General features: G+C 42.3%; 1 protein-coding gene across 2 annotated transcripts in view; it reads right to left on the bottom strand.

Moving 5' to 3' along the window:
* Positions 1-15214: 15214 nt before the first annotated feature.
* The window catches only part of CAB39 (calcium binding protein 39), a 323674-nt gene continuing 317008 nt past the window's right edge, over positions 15215-21880 (bottom strand). The window contains exon 9 of one of the 2 annotated variants that reach the window (XM_069618308.1): positions 15215-16072. In XM_069618308.1, the coding sequence (XP_069474409.1) occupies positions 15884-16072 (189 nt within the window). In that variant the 3' untranslated portion in view covers positions 15215-15883. The remainder of the gene's footprint in view (positions 16073-21880) is intronic. The other variant, XM_069618309.1, reaches the window with a different exon arrangement.

Below are 21880 nucleotides of genomic sequence, written 5' to 3'. Positions count from 1 at the left end.
AGCGTACCTGAAGAAGACGACTGGGACTGCATAACGGAAACACAACAGTTGCTCATAGTCATAGTACCTGGGAGAAAAGTGAGTGAAGTTGGCTGTGTGAGAGGTAGTACTTGGCAGGAGAAACTGTTTAAACCAGATAAGTCTGGGACTCACGCCCATTTAAGACCGATCATTTCTCCTCTTCTTAGTCATAGTACCGGAGAGAAGCGTGAACCCGGTTGGCTGTGCAAAGGAAGAGAAACGTGGGGAAGGGAGATGACCCCATGGGATTTGTGAACATTGTGGCAAAGCTAAGAGAAGGAAGATATTTAGTTGGCTCTTCAAGGAAGTGGAAAGGAAACCAGGGAAGGGGAATTTCTCCCACTGTGACTTGTGAAAATTATGAGAAGTCAAGAGAAGGAAGGCATCCTCTTGACCCTGTGGAACTTTGTTGAATGCACCTTTTGGAACTTATGAACATGGAAAAGAACTATGACCGGCAGAGAAGATAACTCCATTGCAACTTCTACTGGGTTGTTAGCGCAAGGGCTAGAGTTAGGGTTTTGACACAACTGTGAACTTCATTTTATTTTGACATCCTGGCTGACCCATTTGAGATTAATTTTGAGGCAGGGATCCCACTCTTAGCTTTGCGGCTAGTGAGTGAGGCCTTTCCCCAACCCTACTTTTCATTTGAATAAATGACTGTAGCATCAAAAATGCCACCTGTTTCGATCTCTCAATACTGAACCCTCACATTACTTAGTAACAAGCAGTGTTACTCGGAAACCAGGACCCAATCATTGACGGCAACTCTTGGAACCGAAGCACACCAGTTGCCACATACATATGATGTGCTATACAGACGTGAGATGACATGACATATGCGCATTAGGGCATCATGCTGTCATGTTAGTGACGTCGAACGTCACTGCATCATTAGAGGGGGTATGGAATAAAAACCTAAAGTTAACGCCTCACAGAGAATAAAATAAATCTTATCCAAAAAAATAGCTTGTGAATGCATTCAGAAACAGTCATACAATTTGCTGTTCATAGGGCTCCAACATATTTGATGAATATTCAAAACATCTCTTTAGATAGAATTAATAGAGATTATTTTATTACCTATAATTAAAACAACATTTTTGGATCAAATCACCTAAACACGTTACAAAATGCAAAAGTGCACCTGAGGTTAAAGTGCAAAATATTTGTAAATGAGTAAAATACAGTACAATGTTTCAACCTTACATTGGTATCAGGGAGTGTTGTAGTTATTACAAGCAAGATATTTTTGTATTCCTAAATAGATTGTGAGGTGTACAGGTACCACCTGACTTCCAGTTACTGAGTCCATGTTTCATATGATTTTGCAAACTCACCGTTTTCTCAAAGCTTAATAGAACATTCATCAACTTCCCTAGGGATTCTTCTTATCGGATATCCCTTATGTTGCTGCCACCGGATTTGATTTAAAACAATGTCGACACATAGCATTTCGCCCTTTCCCCATGTGATTCGGCCTTCCGTTGCAATCTCTATATTTTTCTTCTAGGCCTTCGTCAGGACAAATTATCTTCAATTATCTGAGATTCAAGATCCTCTCTGACCCATTCGGTATGTGTTTCTATAAAAACAAATTAAAAGTGTATATAATAAGTTGGAGCATCCTTCTGCTAAGTAGACTCAAACTACCAATATTCTGCATTTGTGAGCTCACTACTAATCTTTTCTTTGTTGTAGTTATACAGGGGCGCACAGGTAATTTCTTGTACCTGCATCACAGTCGGACAGAATCATCTGAAAACAACCATGACATTCTTAAAAACTTCATCTCTCTGTTAACAAATAGTCCCTGGCTATAGCCTTGGTCAGAAATTATACTGACCTTCCATTTGCTGTCATCGTACACAAGGTGAAACCTCATCCATCTCAAGGTATCAACAGGTATCTAACTGACCTATGGTCCCTAAAAGGAAAATTAATAAGGACCAAATCATGGGGTCCCGCCTGTTCAAAGTAACTCCCCAAAACACTTGTGTTACCCTGGAGTCATATATACATTATAAGATGTCTAATGAATGACCTGCTAAAAGAAATAGCCCACAGCGATGACCCTATTCTATTGAACTAATACTGAAAGTACTGATATAAAAAGTACAACAGCACTTGTGTACCTAACTTGCATGTCCCCTACATGGCCACCGTACCTACAATGCTCCAAGTGTCATACTGGGGCATACACGTCTAAAGTATGTAGCATTTTTTCGCTCTGTGTTGGTCCAGCTGTTTAAAACAATAGGACATTCTAAAACATAGCATTCTGTTAATCTTTCCCGCACTCATAGCGGTGTGTCACGCTCTAGTGATAGCGGCATGCATCTCCCCTTTGCAGCACTGAATTGTGATCGCCCGCGGTCAAAGCAGCAATATATTCTGCCGCGGGCACGTAGTTAAAGATGTTCCGAGCGGTCACCATGGTCAGTCAAGCTCTGGGCGTGCTCGTCCGACCATCAATTATACAATATTTTTTTTCCCATAAATATCTACGTCATTAATTCTAATGTACCTGTGTTTCTCCTAGTGAATAATGAAAACTGAAAAATATTTGCGCTTCTGCAAACCAAAACATTTAGTACACATCAACGCTTTTTGTATTGGTACTAATGGAACATGGAGGTGCCATGTTGGAAAACCTCATATATTGGGACCGATGTATTTGGCATTGCACCTGGTGTCATCCTAGAGGTTATTCCGATGCCGCACCAGAGGGGCTTAGGTGGATGTTATACAACGTCAAAGCCTTGTGATTAAGATTTAAAAAGCAATATTCATAACACAATTGAAAACGCATTTGTCACATAGTAAAGAAATGTCCTCCAAATATACATAAATCTTGATCCACAAATGACCAATTTTTAGACATTTATATGGCGTTAATCCCACATTCCAGGGCTGGAACGAACTGTCTGGCAGCCCAAGTTATCGTCCAGAGCGAAGCCTTTCGTGAATTGGAACTACTTCTATGGCTCCATTTTGTAGAAGATTTTGAATTTTTTTCTAGAGCACGCCGACCCATGCACGGGTGAACTATTTTATTCACCCCCTATTGCGGTGACATAGGGAGGAATCTGGAAGGGCAGGTCATTATTGGAGGGAGCATCGCTTGAGCTTACCACCTTCAAAGTTCTCTATCCGGCAATGGTTGCCTGTACTGGGCGTGTAGGTAGGAATATAGGGATTGCCCTAACATACTTGGAAAAGTTGAACAACCTGTTTGTGGGGTTATAAGTTTGATTTCTGGGCCCATCGTGTGTGCTAGAGAAACCATGTTTGGCATAGGGTCTGCTGTCTAGTTAGCCTACGTATTTTAAGAGTGTCAAATTCCTTTTTGGCTTCATCTAGTGCCTCAACTAGTTATTGTAAAAAGGACTTCTCCACGGGTTTTATTAGCACCGCCTTAGTTTCCAGGATCAATCCTGTACAACACAGACAAGCATGGCTTTTTACTACCTGTGTTTGCAATTTGTCTGTCTAGATCCCTGATGCACACAACCATCCCTTTATTACAACTTTGAGCAATAGCTTTCACCTTAACCTGTGCATTGCCTTAGGTATGTCCTTATCCAACACTTTCAGTTAGTACCAATGGGCCTGATTGTAATGGGTCAGTAGGCCTGTTGAGTAACTAAGTAAGATATGCATAGACGCAGTCTTACATCCCATTTGGTATATGGTCCTACGCTTTCTGGTGGCATCTTGGATGTTGATGCCAGGCCCTCAACTCTTCCATGCTAAAGTACAACAAACGGATCAGGGATGGACTGTGCTTACAATCAGTCAGGATCTTTTGTCAGGGAGCAATACTTCTCGATCTTTACATTTGCACTTCTACTTGTAACCGATTTCTCCATAGTTTTCCTAATCTGTTTAGCAGATTTAAAAATGGGAATGCAATGAGCAGCCGCCAGTGGATTTTCCAAGGTATGCTACGTAAAATCTGTAGCAATGCCAAATTTGGCTGCTGTCCATTTCAGCAATGCAATATACTGGATTTGAGGTGAGTGGTTAAAGTCCTCAGAGGAATCGATAGGATAAATCAATGGGGTCTTCCTCTTTCTGTGGTTCTTGCCTTCCCCTATTTATCCTAGTCGTCTAGTACATTTTTAGTATGAATGCAATCTCTTCGATGCCTTCGGTTGAGGATGTTCTTCAAAGGATAGAGCCCTTTCGATTAGGGGTGTGATGATGTGCCTGGCCACTTAATATAATTTCTTTCTGGGTATCCTGGAGTTGTCAAGTGTTAGGAGTACTGTTGATAGGCTGAATGGTCCATTCTAAAAGATGGTGTTCCTTCTCTTTTAGCTCCTGTTTTGAAAAACGTTAACAAGGTCTTCCTCTGAGGATCTGCGGTATGTGTCAAAGTGTATGGTGGAACATGCATTGGCTATTTGCTGACAAACTGCTTGTGTCTCCTTGAGTGTGTAAACCACCTACATACAACAGGGTCGAAAGCGGTGACGCTGATCCTGCCTCTGAAGGTGGCTTAGAGCCATACACGAGACCGCTTCTTCGAAGCATAGTGATTATTGCCATGTCACCTTAGTGTGCGAGTTGGTCGAGTACAACATTCATTTTGTTAATTTTAATAATGGGAGTTTATCCACATAATGGGCTGTGTCTTCGCCATGTTTCAAAGTAGTATTGTTTTCATCTGCGTCATCTTTGCCTGCAGATTTGGAAGGCGTGGCACCATGTTTATGGGACGCATTCCAAGTGCTGCAAGCTGCAGTTGACATCTCTGGAGTCTAGTATTTTACATGCTATGCATGTTTTGGCTATGACTTTTATGGTGAACAGCCTCTTGGCCACTATGACAAGTGTTCATGGCATGGGTGTCCCTGGCATCCTCTGGTAATGCTTCCTAGGGGTCAGAACCGCCCCCTTCACCTGGGATTTTGATGACCACCTCTCAATGCCAAGTGGCCATCGTAGGTACAAAGTTTGAACTTTCGATAGGCTGCCAGCATTCTTCACTGTGAGCCTTGCTCGTTTTAGGGTTAAATCCTGTACATGCCGGGCACTTGTCCTCGATATGGTCATGAGGCAGTTATCGAAAATTCACCAGTTTCGGGTGTGTGCTGCAAACCTACTCTTACAATCAGGGCAGTACTTAAACAGAGTATTCTCTGTTTATTTTAGCCCAGACAGGCAACAGCGGAAAAGATAGTCTGAGGACTTGGATGCTTGCAGCATCCTGGTCACATGAGTATGGTAGGGATTGTATTGACGCATCGCCCATCCCAAACCTTTTTTCTTTGGCAAAAAACGTTCAATACTCGCACAACTACACACACATTAGATAATACTGTGAAAACATTTCAGATTGATTATGCCAATAAATCAATAGATGAGTCTCACTCCAACATGAGATGCAGGTTTTGGCAACTAAAGCCAGCATCATTTTGAAACAATGGATCATCGCAGTTCCTCAGTGTCAAAATCATGATTCTTTTCAGGTCACGTGTTTCAAAAAGTAAACTAAGGCAATTGGTCAGGTGTCACTACTGTGGACCAGGGGTCACACAGACAAAGGGATTGCCATGGTAGCAGCTGCTCCCCTCTGGCAACCACTGACGGACTTTGGGGCTGGGGACAGAATGGAAAAGAGCAGGTGAATGTTGTTGGTCCTCATGCAGTGGGACCCCTTGCCTTGCTGATGCATTTATTTGAGCCATCCGCTTGAGCACCCAAACGCAGGCACACAAGGACCTGCAATGCTTGGACTCATCATTCCTCCCACCCCAAAGTTTGGGCCATCACTGTGGTCTGAATGATTCAATGTCTACTTGATGTTTCTTCTTGGTCAGTGTCCACTCTGATGGTTACACACACTGCATACATGTTTTCTGTCAATGGGCAATCTGTCTGGCATGTACGCAGCTTCACACAGGAGCTCCTGAGAGCACGTAGGCATCCCTGTGAACCGAGCTTGCAGATGCCATTGTGCTCTATATCCCCAGCATATATTCTTGGTTTATCTGGCCTTTCACTTATGATGGTGGAAACTCAGCCATCATGGGCAATCGTGCTCACAAGCATTGTCTGTGGGGATCTGAGAACTGTATAAACAGTTTGAAGGAAGTCCTTCATGCACGGCAGGCCAGTTAAGAGACTTATGATATATGTTAAAGATTGGAGTGTGTATTTGTACTGCGCAAACAGACTTCAAGTTGCAGTAATCAATACTCAAACAGTTTTAAAGTCCCAAAACACTGTCAAGAAATATAGATGTAGCTATCCGATGTGCGACTAGTGATTTATTCTATGCACAGCCGACATGGGTTTTGACCAATCGGTCGTTCTCAAGGCAAAATATTTCTGTGGATAAATCCCTAGCTGCTCATTCGCCAAACATCTTTGGTGGAATCAGTTGATTGACTGTTGATTGACTTGTAGTATAATGGTGCCTTTTTCAATTATCAATATTCAGGGCCATCACAGTTCAAGGCTGAAGAGGCTGTTGCAATAGTCCAGCCTAGAGAGAACCAAAGCTCTGGACACAGTTAGCTTCTGGGGGAAGGAGAGGAAAGGAAGAATACCTCAGAGGAGGCGCAGCTGGTAGTGTGACTTCTTGAAGACGCCAGAGTTGTGAGGAGCGAAGGAGAGTGTGGAGTCGAAGATGACCCTGAGGTTTTTAGCCTCACGTCGGAGCAGGAAGAGGGCCAAGAGAGGCCGGCCAGAGTGACAGGAAAGGAGGGAGCAGGTGTGCCGATGAGGAGAATCTCAGTCTTACTGGCATTAAGGCAGAGATCATTGGCGGCACACCACGCCTGGAGGGCGGAAAGACAGTCGGAGATGAGAGAGGGAGAAGAGTTGGCTGAAGGTAGCCTTAAAATGAGCTGAGTGTCATCCGCATAACACTGGAAGTTGGAGCAGAGAGCGGCAATGCGGTAGGCAAGAAGTGCCAGATATTGGTTGAACAGCCAGGGAGAGAGGTTAGATCCCTGGGGAACACCACAGGTTGAGATGGAGATAGAGGAGAGGAAGGACCCAAGTTGGACCTGGGAAGTTCGCTCAGAGAGGAAAGAAGTCAGCCATGCCATGGCCTGACCGGTGATACCCAGGTTATCACGGAGACGGTTGAGCAGGATGGCATGGTTGACCGTGTCAAAGGCAGAGGAGAGATCAAGTAAGATGAGGACACAGGGGGTGTTGGAATCAAGGTTTGGTGAGCAGGTCTTCATGGATGTTCAGGACAGCAGTTTCCGTGCTTCTGACAGCTCTGAAGCCAGACTGACGATCATGGAGACAACCAACAGATTCAGTGTGAAGATTGAGCTGGGAGATGGACAACTTTTACAGGAGTTTGCGGACCCGTCCCGCCCGGGTAACTATTGCCCAATCGCCATCACTCCATTCCTGGGCAGAGGGTTTCTTAAGGAGAGGGTGTACAAGAGAGTGCTTAAGAGAGGAGGTGAAGACTCCGGTGGCAAAGGAGTGGTTGCAGACGTCGGCCAGAGCAGGAGCCAGGGAGTCAATGTGGTCCTTGATGATTTTGGAGGAACATTGAAGAACCGGTTTTGACGAGACTTTCATAGATCGGACTCGTATAGAAACCTCGTCTGGGGAGAACAGGGGAAAGGCAGAGGAGGGGGGAGAGGTGGCTGAAGAAGGGCCAGGGGAAGAGCAGGGAGTAGAGGGAGGAAAGGGAGAGGAGGAGAGAGAGGACAGGATGTCCTGAGTTTTAGAGATGAAATGAGAAGCCAGTGCTGTGCAGAGGGCCTGGGAACGGACAGGAGAGGTAGAAACTGCAGCAGGATTGGGCAATTCCTTGTAGATTTTTAAGAGTTCAGCCGAGTTGTTAAATGCCGCAGAGACACGGGCTTGGATGAGAGCTCTCTTCTTGATGAGGACAGAGAGCCGGTATTGCCTTTGGAGCAGGCGGCAGGCCAGTTTGTCAGAGGATGTACCAGAAGCACACCATTTCCTCTCAGCCACCCTGCATTTGCGTTTGAGGGTGATTAGGTCCGAGTGGTACCAGGAGTTGCACTTGGCTTTGGGCTTCAGGCGGATCCTCATGACAGGGGCAAGAACATCGGGAGTATCAGATATAGCAGAGTGGAGTATGGAAAGGGATGTGTCAGGGTGCGAGTCAGCCAAAGGAGGAGGGGGGGGGGGGCGAGAAAGTGGTGGTGAAAGCCTCAACTGACACACACTTCATGGGTTGGATGACCGAGATGGTGGGTGGCAGTGTAGCAGTTGGCTTGGCCTGAGGGGTAGAGAGGGTCAGCTGGGAGGAAAGGAAAAAGTGATCACTCCAGGAGAGAGGAGTGGTGAGTGACAGAAAAGGGGGAGGTCTGAGGAGATCAGAACATCCAGAGTGTGCCCTGGAGAGTGAGTCGGGCCAGAAGGGAGAATAGAGAGAGAGTCGCAGAGGTCGTGAAAGAGTCCAGACGAAGGACAGGAAGCACACAGGTGGATGTTGAAGCCTCCAAGAAGGAGGAGTTGAGTGGTTGAGACCAGGAGGGAAGAGGAGAGGTCCACCCACTCAGAGGAAGGAGGAGATCTGACCAGGTGACCGATAGTGGCCAAAGTAAGGGAATGGCTGGGGGGGGGGGGGGGGGGAGAGAGAGAGAGAGAGAGAGAGAGAGAGAGAGAGAGAGAGAGAGAGAGAGAGAGAGAGAGAGAGAGAGAGAGAGAGAGAGAGAGAGAGAAGACAAGGCATTTGAAAGAGGAGTAGGCCTGCGCAGGAATGACAGAGGCAGGAATCCACTCGGGGAAGATGAGGGCTACACCCCCTCCGGAACGGTTGGACCTGGGCGCAGAGAGGATCTTGTAGCCGTCGGAGAGGAGAGTGTCAAAGCTCGTGACAGAGCTGGCCGTGAACCATGTCTCAGTGAGACCGAGGACATTAAGGTCCTGTTCCCCCAGGACGGCAAATGCCGGAGCAGTGTTTGACAGCTGAGTGAGAGTTTAGAGTGGCAATATGGAGAAGGTTGGCATCCTTGACAGACTTCTGGGGAGGGGTACAAATCAGAGGTATGCCCAACGGAGGTGTAGAAGTAGCCGGAGGGGGGCAGAAAAGGAAGAAGGAGAGGGCAAGGTAGCAAAAGAGGAGGTCGCACGGGGAGGCTAGGAAGCGGAGGAGAGAGGGGACAGCAGGAGAAGAAAGGAAGTTGATGAGGCGCAAGAAGAGTCTATCGAAGAGAAGTTTGGACTGAGGGCCTTGGACCAAGACGGTGCCATTCAATTAAACATTTATGATGAACTTAGAGGAGCGGAAGGGAACCACGGAGGGAGCAGTGCATGGGGGACAGGGGCACCAACTTTAAAAACACACAATGCCAAAGGCCAGAAGGGGCCCTCACCAGATGAAAAACAAGCCAGCATCCACCCGCTCAGCCTGGATGGAATGGCGAGTGCGGTGTGCTACGGCTTGCTACACCCCACAAGGACAACAGAGTACCCAATGAGGGGTGTCAGCGAGCAGGAAGGAGGGGAAGAAAGCAGAAGGAAACCACAGAGGGAGCAGTGCACGGGGGACAGGGGCACCAACTTTAAAAACACACACACTGCCAAAGGCCCTAAGGGGCTCTCACCAGATGGGAAATCAAGCCAGCAGCCACCCACTCAGCCTGGATGGAATGGCCATAGTGATGTAGTGCTAAGATGGATTTCTAAACTTGACCGAAGCCACCCTAGTTTAGTGGAACTGGGGCACTTTCTGGACTAACCAGACCAATCTACAGTAGCATGGCAGGTGGTCAAGACTAAGTCTCAAGAGGGGTGAGAGTAATCGGAAGCCCACAATGCGCATGCACACAGTAAAACTCTACATATTACTCTTAGACAGATGTGTATCAAAAATACATTTATTATAGGTCTTTATAACTAAACACAAATAAACCACTGTAACAATAAAACAGTTACCACACACACTTTTCTCTATGTAACATATATACAAAATGTGCTTAGCCTAATGCAGATGAAAGGGGAGAAAATATCCACAACCTGCAAAAGAAGAGGCAAGTTCAACACAGATAACGCATTAGGCAGTTCTTCGAAGTCCATCCCTATCTTATGCAGTCCAGCCCTAAGATGTGAGGAGCCTTATGCTCAAAAGTACAGCAGTGAATTAACAATGCACAGTTGTGCGTAAAGCGAAAGGTGGGTTCTCTTCAGGGAGCTGTAGCTGTTCAGGAAGGGGGTTGAGGCGATAAAGAATAAAGCCCTACACTTGCAGGTAGAGCAACTTTTGGAGCATGGGCATAGCTGGGGAGCGAGGGCTAGCCCAGCTAAGGTGAGTTTTTTTTCCCCAGGGATTCTCGTGCATAAAACAGATGGATGTGCCAGGGGGCCACCGGTAAGTGATGCAAGTACTCACTGACCTTCGACACAGTCCGGGCCAAACTTTGCCAGTGTGGTTCAGTTCGCTAGTAGGTTTCGCCCCTGCAGTTACAGGTCACACTCCGGCTCTCAGCGGCTTCAGGATGGGACGATCGACGGTGGCGCGACATTAGCTTTTTCTCATCTCTCGAAGAAAGGTTAAGGATAGTTCTGATGCAACACATCTCAGGACACAGGGGGGGGGCAGGTCTGCAGGCACTTACAGCGACAGTCACCACAGGGGGCACACTCTCATAAATCACAACTTAGAGGCGCCAGGACCAAGCGTTTTGGTGGGTGAGGGCCCAGGTCCACACGTAAGTAATCCCAAAGTCTTGAGTCTCAACTCAGGACGGGGGCGCTCCTATACGCTACCTTGGGTTCGAGCTGGTCAGTTCACTGGATGGCCCAGGAACACTTCCGAAGAGGCTCTTTGCGAGGGCAAGCAGGAGGTGCTGAGAGTAGTTGGTTCCACTACTCCAAAAGGTTGAAGCACCCTTGCAGGCCTTCTTGGTACAATACAAAAGCAGGGGTCTGACAGGACAACAGCGGGGTCAGGGTGCCAAACCTTCCAGCACATCTCCAGCCGTTCCACATGTCTGCTCTTTTGTTCAGGATACTTGGCTCCTTCTGCAGTTCGGTATGAACTTCAGGTGATCGACCTGGAATGGATGCAGAGCCCCATCTCTTATCCAAGATTTGTTTTATGCTCAAATGTGGGATAGCCATTGGAAGATCTGCTCTCTTGCATGCACGCCAGGCGTGGGCCAATCATGGCCCATAGAGGTTCCAGTCATTCAGGCTTAGTAGTTGGAACCAGACAGTCCCAACCGTCTTCCTCGGGACTAGCACACCTGACATGCAGGAGTCCACGAAAGATGGGGTTTTCGCGGGAGGCTGCTTGCCCAAATAAGGAACACCTGGGTCTTTTCTCCTGGGTGAAGGCAAAGGGACAAAGTGGCCAAAGGAAAGAACAAAAGACTTTGTGGCATGGCCATTTTCAGCCCTGGGCCAAACGTAAACGTACTTTAAAAGTAAATTGCTGCCACCAGATCAATCCCAAACATATGAGGAAATGTACAATGCTACTTTGAGAGAATCAGTGACATAAATGATAATTATGTGTTATTTATATAGCGCCTTAATCCAAAGCGCTTTACAGAGCACTTATTTACATACATTATCACCCAACTGAAATTGGTACTCAGGTTTCAGGCTGCCTCAATGTCATGTGTAAACTGCATTAAATACAATCCTGTTAATCACGGAGCCCACAATGTCAAACAGTTGCTTTCGGATAAATAGTAATGTCACAAATCATTAAGACAAAGAAACCAGATGAAACCATTCTGCTCACTCCACATTTTAGTACAGCACACAACAGCCAACAACCTAATTTGGTTCCAATGCTAGCGATCACCAATTTACTGAGTCCAACACAACTCCCCGCCCAACACAACAACCGTCAAAAGTAATGCAACACCAGTCATCTCTGTCAAAGCAATACTTTGTTTGTACTACAAAGTAATGTAGTTTATCTTATTTGTCAGCAACGGTTGAGACTACAATCTACCAAATTCCTGGACAACATGAAGCTATTTAACATGCTGGCATAATCCAATCTTGAAGGTCAAATTGTAAAATCCTGCCTCAAGAGAAGTCCAATGTGGATGATAGATTACCAATTTCTTAGAAAATTTTAATAACAGTACCAGAATATTTTTTTTTCTAATCAGCCATGCCCTTTAGGTTTCTGTCAAGGGTGATTAGTTCAAACAGCTTGCAGTTTTTTCAGTGTTACCTCAATGTTTTCTCCATGTTTATTTGCCACAAGGTTTTTGATAGCACCACCAAAGTAAAGAGCAAATAAAAAAAACTGCAATTACTTACTTTAACAGATAAGCCACATATACTCAAATGAGAGTACTGTATCTTTATATTTTTTACCGACAGCATGCAAATGAGGTTCCTAAGCATTGTTGAAAAAAAGGATGAGTCCAGAAAGTTTGGTCCTAATGAGGTATGGTGTTAAACAACTGCTGCATTATGCCACTTAACTGCAGGATTACTTGGGGTAGAAGGATAATAACATGAGAAATGAAAGATGTGCTTCCGGATTAAGAATATACATTCTGTATGCAACTATTAATTTGATGTCAATATATTCATAATCCCCATAGCACTTAACTGTAAAATGCTATTTTTAATCAAAGATGATCAACTGTAAAAAGTGTGGCACCTCCTTTTTAAAACAAATCTATGACAAGAAAGTTACAAACGGCGAAAGCCATAAATATGAAGGGAGAGAACATCCTGCAATACATAATTCCCGCTAAATAGGATTATTTTAATTGATGGTTTAGGATTCAAATATATGATGCATTTGAAAGATTTGATCAGACATCTTAAAACCTGAAGTTGTGTCCTAAACATACACAATGACAAGTTAACATTTTTCACACGACAAGAATAGTACATATTCTAGTATATCAAATACTATAAATCGCAAAAATACCCAATGTTATTAGAAATAAGGCAATCTTAACTATAAAGAGGTTTATTATTAGTGAAGCCAAATAATGATACGCAAAGTGATGTTTCTTCAAAATTTTATTTCAATGGTTAAATGATGGGGCCAACCTGATTTTCTAATAAGAAACCCACTTTCCTAAGGAGAGTGAATACTTCTGTCACTGAAGAAGAGTTACAATTGTACACATCTCCACTACAAAAAAGCTCACATTAAATTACTTTTTTTGCAGGCCTTTTAGTAATATCTGAAATTTCAAAGCAGGCGAGAAGGAACTACTTCCAGTACAATAGTTATATATAAATATATACACATAAACATGTTAAATAACTTTAAATACTTTACTTGCATGCCAATTTTCATATATTTTGACAAATATTAGTTCATGTTTTTGAGTTCTAATTTTGTACCGCATTACAATTTCTACTGTTTGCATATTTGCTTTTTTGGAGTATTCAATAAACTTAATGTTAAAGAGAAACAATGTAGCAGAATTATTTTATGACATCTAAGGTTCAAAACTCTGTACAATACTCACTCAATTTGAGGCTTGCAAGGACTAAAATGGAATATACTACATTTAAGATATTAATTGGACATTGTCCACTTATTTTAAGTGACAATGCTTTATTATTAATCTTAAAATAGATATTTTTTTAAACACAGTCAAACTAAAAAGTCTACGGAAAACTAGATTTAAATAATGCAAACAACAATGTTCAGTTAACATCACAAGCAGTTTTTCGTTAATGCTTATGGACTTTAGAACGTAAAGCCAAAATAGACAGAAAAAGACTACAGGAAGATGGTAAAAAGGGTTATTTGCAGTGAAATTAGAAACATGAATGTGGAAGCACATTTCTATTTTACACAAACGTCTAAAACCATGTGTCAGCTGAAATGTGGCATTACTCAGAATCCTATGAAAACATTTGCTGCCCGAAATAAATATAAAATACAAACCTGGCACCTATACTAATGCAGAAACCCACCACATCATTTCTATACACAAAGTGGGATACATTTCTTTTGCATCACCCTGCTCGTTTCTCAGCCAAATTTGCAGAATTTCCTTTAGAGCTCACTTGAAGTATGGGGTTCACAGAACTCCAATTTTGTGTACATCTTCAGAGTTTATCCCGGTGTTCTGTAGGCCCGCAATATTCCATTTTATTTTTGCAATATAAACGGCTGACAAAAGTTCTAGATTGATAAATTCTTGCTTAGGTTTTATACCAACATTTTCTGGCAATTGTTATACACGTCAAAGCGAATTGCGAAAAATATATTGTATATATTATTTGGAATTAGGTAGCAGAAATGGCATCCATACCTCAAAGGTTTTAATGAACCCCTTCCAGCTAAGCAGAATTAGGAATTTGTACGGTAAGCCAAGTTGGCTGATTAGCTAATACTGCTATACTAGGATTACATAGCACCATAAGATTAACTCATTTAGATGTTGTATAATAATGAAAGAAAGTTCTACCACTAACAGGTCTAGTAAGGGTGAAAAATGATCAGAATGCAAACAAACATTCAATTAATACTGATCATTTGAAACATCAGATAATACAGGTTGATACAAAAATTGTAAACAGGACAAGTGACTACACACAATAGAAAATATCGCTAAATATGGTCTAATGTGTCACAAATGTAAAAAAAATAAGAAACCTGTTTGACAACTATTGCACTGGAATAATCTATAAGAGGTTCCTCTAAAATAGGGGTGGAGAAAGGGGAAAAAGGTTGATGTGGAGGCCTAAGAAGTTAGGAATTACATTAATCATTTTGAAATATTTTAGCAAATAAGGCCAAAAATAACCAGACATAATGCAATTTACCAGGTTCTAGGTTATCATCCTATGCTACACTGATTGCGCCTTTTTTTTGTAACTGAATACAGTAATTAACTAGATGTTTAACTGATGCAGTTCTTGAAGAATACTGTATACCTGCACTTTGATGACCTCACCAGTATTCAGTTACATAAGAGCGGTCATTTTTGCAACAAAAAATACCCCCACCCCATTTAATATCAGATAATAGACTAATAATACAATAACATTCCTTTGCTGTACAAATGAAATATTTTTAAAAAGAAATGAGCAGTCTAAGAGTTATGTACAAAAGACACCAGTAATAGTATCTGAAATGAAATGCAGTGTGCCACTGCTAGTTCTACTGTTTGAAATAACTTCAAAGTAAAATTAATCAAACGACCTTAGGACATAATCCTAGGGTATACACAGTCCACTCTCAAAAAATAGCATGTCCAAAAGAAACAAAGAAAAACAATCTAGAAAGCAGTTGAAAGGCATAGGTACTGTATTTACAATGTAGTTTAACCCTTATGAGGTTTCACGCTTTTTCTAAAGTTGCACTATCGATTTATCTTCAAGAAAACCTTTAACCAAAAAGCTCAAATTGTGCATTTGTCCCATTTGATTACAAGCAAAGCACTGCACAATTAGATTTGTTTGTTTTTCTTTTAACTCAAGGCATACAATATTATGCTATAATTCCAAAGGTTTGCACTGGTCACGTTGTGCTCATCTCAAACAAGTAAATGCAAACATACTGATGTTTCAACAGTTTTGCAAGCATGCAACCTGTTGTTTAAAACTACATAAATGCCATTGTTGTCCTGAAACACACTAGCATCAAGAGGTTATGTGATTAACATATGGCCTCATTCCTTTCAGGACTTCTAAAAACAAGCAGTGTCTTAGCATTTTGAAATGACACAAATATTAAGAAATAAAGTCCACATTGTGCTATAATGTGCAAGAAAGCAGCAGCTATTTTAAGCAGCTATTTTTTTTAATGAACTTGGACCAAATAAAAAAATAAAAAACAAAAACCGTTCACTGAACAGCAGTTAAGCAATAATGTTCCTCATAAATCGAGTGCCTGATGCAGAATACCCAACAGCAAATGATGATTTTACTTTTGCTGTTTTAATGTTTCATAGGTGATCTAAGCTTCTTGCTGAGTTGGCTTCTTCAAATCCCTGATTTGTTTAACTAGGTAGGTCTTCTCATCGTTAAATTGTTCATCTTCGGTCCGGTCATTCTGAAACTTGCTAAGAAACTCAATAAGTTTGGCCTGGTTCTTGAGAAGGATGTCTAGAATAGGCTGCGTCTTGTTTGGATTGGCTACAAACACCTGCAATAAAAAAGTAAAAAAGAAATCAAAATGATGTATTGGAGTAGACAAAGTGATTCCTAAATTGAAAACACTTTCACCCATTTTGGAAAGGGAGAGCAATACACTTGTATATAAAAGCAGTAGGTACATGTTAACCACTGCGATTCTTGTGCAGAGAGTCGGTTTGTGTTCCTATACCCACCTACTCAGACTAAGGTTTCATGGAAAAACAGTAGCCCAGAATTTTTAACAATTGCAAATTCAAATTTAAAAGCCTCTGTGCAACATGTGCTTTTTGTAGCATTCATTTTTCTTATAATTCTTACCAGGAGGTAGGGATGGATGACAATGCAGGTAACCAACTAAATGAAACATGAGTTTAAGGTAAATCAAATAATGACTATGGTGTGCACGTTTATTTTTTTTAGAAAAACTCTTGTTGCAAATTAAGAAATAAAGACATCCAAACACAGTAATAAACACAAAGTAGGTCATTGGATCATTAACAATTCCGAAATCATGAAACAGGATCGGACCAGAGAAAGCATTCAACAGCATACAACAACTCACCTGTTTTTCCAGACCTAGCTTTGAATATAACCATGAACAAAAGCTTAAAATACACACACGACAAGGACATTACAAGACAATAGACATGACAAATAACCACCCCCACCCCCAGAACTCCCATACCTTATTACTACAATGCTACTCGAAATTTTAATTCAGTATCATCCATTGAGTTAATTAAAAAGATCCCCCACAATTCATCATATACTGCTTCTCTGCGTTGTTTACAAAACATAATTTTCTCATAATTAGAGAGTCTGCACATCTAAGAGCAATCCTTCAACCATTGGTTTCTTCCTTGTTTTCCACACTTTTAGTATCTGCTTAGTTGCCACCAGCAAGGCTCTATTAATCCCGCACGAAATTGCCCAGACATCATTGCGTCCACATGTCGGTAGCTGTAGAATCACTGCTAAAGGGTTACGTGGGAATGTGATGTTCCAGATTGTGTCAATCCTGTCTAGCACCTCCCTCCAATAATCCCCCACCCTCTCACAACGCCACAACACACGTAACAGAGTACCTTTCACCCTCCCACAGCCCCAACAGCAGTCACCACCAGTCATCCCCAAAGCACACTTACGCACAGGGGTCGAATAAACTCTACCCAGTATCCTCTGATGAAGGTAACGTAAATGCAAGTCTATCTTTGCTTTAACTAGAACTTTCCAGAGCTTTTCCAAGTCTCCCACTGGCAAATCCCTACCTAACTCCTCTGACTAGGTCTGTCTCAACTTTTCCCATGAGGTCAACCATTTCCCTCCAATGGCATCAGTTTCAGAAAATTGGACACTTTCTGCGACACAGAGCTAAATAATTTACAAATCTGTGGCTTCTGCATGAGCGGTGTATCCAACTTCTGTCGCCTTTCAGAAACCAAAGCTTCCAAAACTCTACATCTTCCCAACTCCTTTATTTAGCCCAAAAGTCTCCATAACATTCTTGAGGTAGCACTCCACCATTGCTCCAAACATCACCAATCATTAAAATGCCCTTATATTGATCCAACTTCTCCAGTTAAACATCCTATTATTGATCTGTAATCCTGGATTATGCCAAAGCGACGCCTCCTCATATATGAATAGCCCTTGCCCACTTCCCACTATCAATGAAGTTAGTGTGTCTTTGGTGACAGCAACAGTCATTAAGTTCGACACTTGTCTAGGTAGCCTCCCTAAAGAGTATAGACTGTTTGCATCGAATGGTTCTAATTTCTGCTTTTCTATTCGTACCCAGCACAGCATCTGGCTCCAGTCCTCGTTGGTATAACTAACCAGTTTTTTCAATAGAAAACCTTTACAATAGTTTTGAAGTATAGGGTATCCAAAACCACCATCCTGGACACTTCGAACCATAAAAGGTCGAGGAATTCTAGCTCTTTTCCCCACTCCCCAAAGAAACTCCTGAAATAACTTATTTATAGGTCCAAGGAGACTCTTTGTAAATCGTAGTGATAGTGACAGAATAATATATAAAACCTTAGGCAGCAGCGACATTTTGATAGCGTGGACTTTAGCCCAGATAGTCAAATTAATACGTCCCCATTTCCTAACATCTCTCTTGAGGACTTCTTATCTACATTATACTCGACAATTCTCTTGACATCCCGAACAATATAAACTCCTAAATACTTCTACCTTTTCCTTCTTACAATTTCAACCCAGCAACTGACCACAACCTGGAGAATATTTCCCAGGAAATACCACGGTCTTCCCCCAGTTCATCCAGTAACCGGACAACGTTCCAACTTCTTCAATCATGCTCTTTAAGAGGTGGCCTCCCTTCTTTAGGATTATTCAAAATAATCACTACACCAATCAAATTAACATCCCGCACACCAATACGGCCAAAGCAGGGGGGTTTGGATTCCCGTTCTTAGCCCCTAAACTCTGGAACGCTCTCCTCACTGCCCTCAGAGCTGAGACGTCCCTCATAGCCTTCCGGGAACACCTGAAAACTGCCCTCTTCAATTAACTCCTTCCCTTTTGCCCCTGCCACATCAACTTCCTATATCCCATACACCTCCTCACATCTTCCCGCATTGCACTATGTATATCGCGTAAAATGTATGGTGTTAATTATGTACTATGTTTTTCCTGGCTTCCTTTCTGCAACCAAGTTCTGTTCCAACCTCTGTAACTAAGTTTTGATCACTCTTTGTAACAAGTGCCACGATGCCCAAGGGCTGCTGTGCGCTCAACAAATACGAATGAATAAATAAATAAATCAGCATAAGCCAATACTTTAACTTCTTCACCTCCCACACATAAACCCCTAATCCCCCCCCCATTCTGCCGGAAATATGCTAACAAGGGCTCCAGCACCAAATTAAAAAGGAAAGGGGATAACGGGCAACCCTGCCTTGTGCCTCTATGCAACTCGAATAACAGAGAAACCCTCATTCACCCATACCCTAGCCGTTATGTCCGACTGCAGTGCCCCAATTGCGTTAATAAATAAAGGCCCAAATCCCAGCTTCGACAACGTATAGTTCAGGAACGTCAAGTTCACCCTGTCGAATGCCTTCTCTGCGTCTAAAAAGATCAATAAAATATCTCTACCCTCGGAATCTGGCAGGTTCAAGACATCCAAAAGCGTTCTAATGTTATCATATCTATACTGTTGCTTCATAAATCCTGCCTGGGCCCCATCAAGCAGCTCTCCTATATATTTGTCTAATCTAACTGTTAGAATCCTGGTGAAGATGTTCATGTCCACATTAAGCAGTAAAATGGGGTGATAATTACAACATCTGGTCACATGCTTCCCTAAATTTGGAATGACCGTAATGATAGCCTCCTTCATTGAGGTAAAGACCCTTCCACTAAAAATCGCTATAGAGATTACACAGTTCTGGCGCCAATTGCTCATTTCTGATAAAATTAGACAGGCAATCCATCGATACCAGGCGATTTCCCCACCTTCAGCTCGCTAATTGCTGGTAGAACCTCTGTGATGGTAACTGGGCCATCAATGGAATTCCTACATTCCTCAGACAGGGAAGGGACATCAACTTTTTCAAAAAACAATCTAATTCATGCGCTTGAGGATCAAGGTCTTCAGCATATAGGGCAGCATGAAAGGAGCGAAAACATTCGCCTATCGCTCCTCTTTTTACAACCATATTCCCTGACCCATCAACAATCTTATGGACATACGACCATTCTGAGCAACTTCTCAATCTGTTCGCTAATAGTTTGCCTCAGCAGTCTCCTTCTTCCCAATAACTTTGTTTCATATAATACATACCCCTTCTCAATCTGAGAGTCCAACTCACATTACAATGTCTCCTTCACTCTAGTTAACTTGTCTATCTCGCTTATCCTTAGTCAAAGCATATTTCTGCTGTTCCCCCAGTTTCAGCTCAAGCACCTTCAGTCATGTTTCGACTGCCTTCCGTACCCTTGCAGTCCAGTTTATCAATTCCACCCTAAAGAAGCTTTAAAGCAATCCCATACCACTAAACTGTCTGCTGACCCATTATTCTCTATAAAGTGATGTGTTATAAAGTTCCTAAAGGCGTTCAAGGCGCTTACATCCTTCAGCTATAGATTCCTTGCCTATCTTGGTTAAAATTCAACTTAATAGACACCATTGAGTGGTCTGAAAGATTGCGTTCTATTTTTGCCCCCATCACCACCTCAACCAATTTATCTGACACTAAGATATAGTCAAGTCTGGAATAGGAATCATGCACTGGCGAGTAAAATGAAAGTTCCTCGTCTCCCCAATGCAAATTCCTCCAAATGTCCAACAAATCATATCTCCATAAATTCCTGGAACTCCTTACTTTATTTCTGTCCCTTAAAAGGACATGCGAAAATCTATCCATTTTATAATCTACTACACAATCAAAATAACCGCCCAGAATAACCACTTTACCACCCATATCATGTAACATCTTCCTCAAGGACTCAGATATTCTCTCCTCCTGCACACGGACCATATATAGAACTTATCGTGATCAAGTTACCCTTGTGTCTCAAATCTGCCAGTATAATAAGCCCCTCTTCTTCCATACTTACTTTATCAATACTCCTGTTAAAACACCTCCTGAACAGAATCCCCACCCCTCTAGATTTTGAAGAATAACAGTTCAACAATATTTTCTTATACCTTGAGTTAGCTAGGAGATCCTCAGAACCATCCATCAAATGAGTTGCCTGCTAAAAAACTACGTCGATCTTCTCCCTCTGGAGTTTAGACGATACTTTCTTCCTTTTCCTTGGACAATTCAGACCTTTCACATCCAAGTACTCATAGAAAACAGTCCCATCACAATTCACATACAGACTGTCAGCATACATGTCCATTTTCCGATCATATACTTCACGTACATTTGTCTGCATCTTACTTACATTTCCAATAGCCTAATGACTATCATCAAACTCACTATTGTAGCATTGCAACAGAGTAAAGCGTCATTTGTTGCATTCTTCCGCACAAAAACAAACAAAATACACCACAAAAACACAAAATAGTTGTATTGATTAAACAAAATCCAACTCAACTTGGATTTTACCAAAAGCCTATTAAATACATGGTAAAAACAATCCTTAACTATGCTCCCAGAATCCTGTGCTCATTATCTTATTAATGCAAATCTTCCTCTTCTCCTTACCAATATTATCCATGCTCATCTCAGAGTCTACACCAAGTTCCCATAACCATAGACTCCCGTAATATTAATTTGTATCCAATTCATATTCCGTATCAAATTCTTCCCCTAATTTTGAGTAGGTAATGGACCTCCAAACCACCCCTAAAGAATAACCTTACATTTCATAAAACTTCTTCCATATACACCACAATTTTCTTCATCCTCACCAACTTGTCCAGATTTTAAGTGACTTATATCTTCCTATAGCTCATGGATACCCCTAACACCCCACTAGCACCACCTCCTCATAATGCATACATTACCAGCTCAAGGCCCAACACAATGGGCAATCAGCCATCCGGCAGTCCAGTTCACCAGCTCGCACGTCAGCGTCTCCCAATCATGCCCAAATATATGTATATCCACTAAGAGCCATCAACATCTAATCTCCACACAATCTTAAAACAATTCACCACAGTTAATCCCTTCCTGCCAATGTATCTAGTAGCAAAAGATCCTTCAATGAGTTGCCACCCCACAGCTGCATCAGAGAGAATTTCAAACCCGGAAATCTCATCCTGACTCACCAGTCTATGTCTGCGGTCCGATAAAAGGGTACAATTCAATTTACAAACACTTAACATTACCATACCTGT

Source organism: Ambystoma mexicanum, chromosome 10 (genome assembly GCF_040938575.1).
Source record: "Ambystoma mexicanum isolate Mex_15411 chromosome 10, UKY_AmexF1_1, whole genome shotgun sequence".
NCBI lineage: Eukaryota > Metazoa > Chordata > Amphibia > Caudata > Ambystomatidae > Ambystoma > Ambystoma mexicanum.
This window is presented reverse-complemented; position numbering and strand designations above follow the sequence as displayed.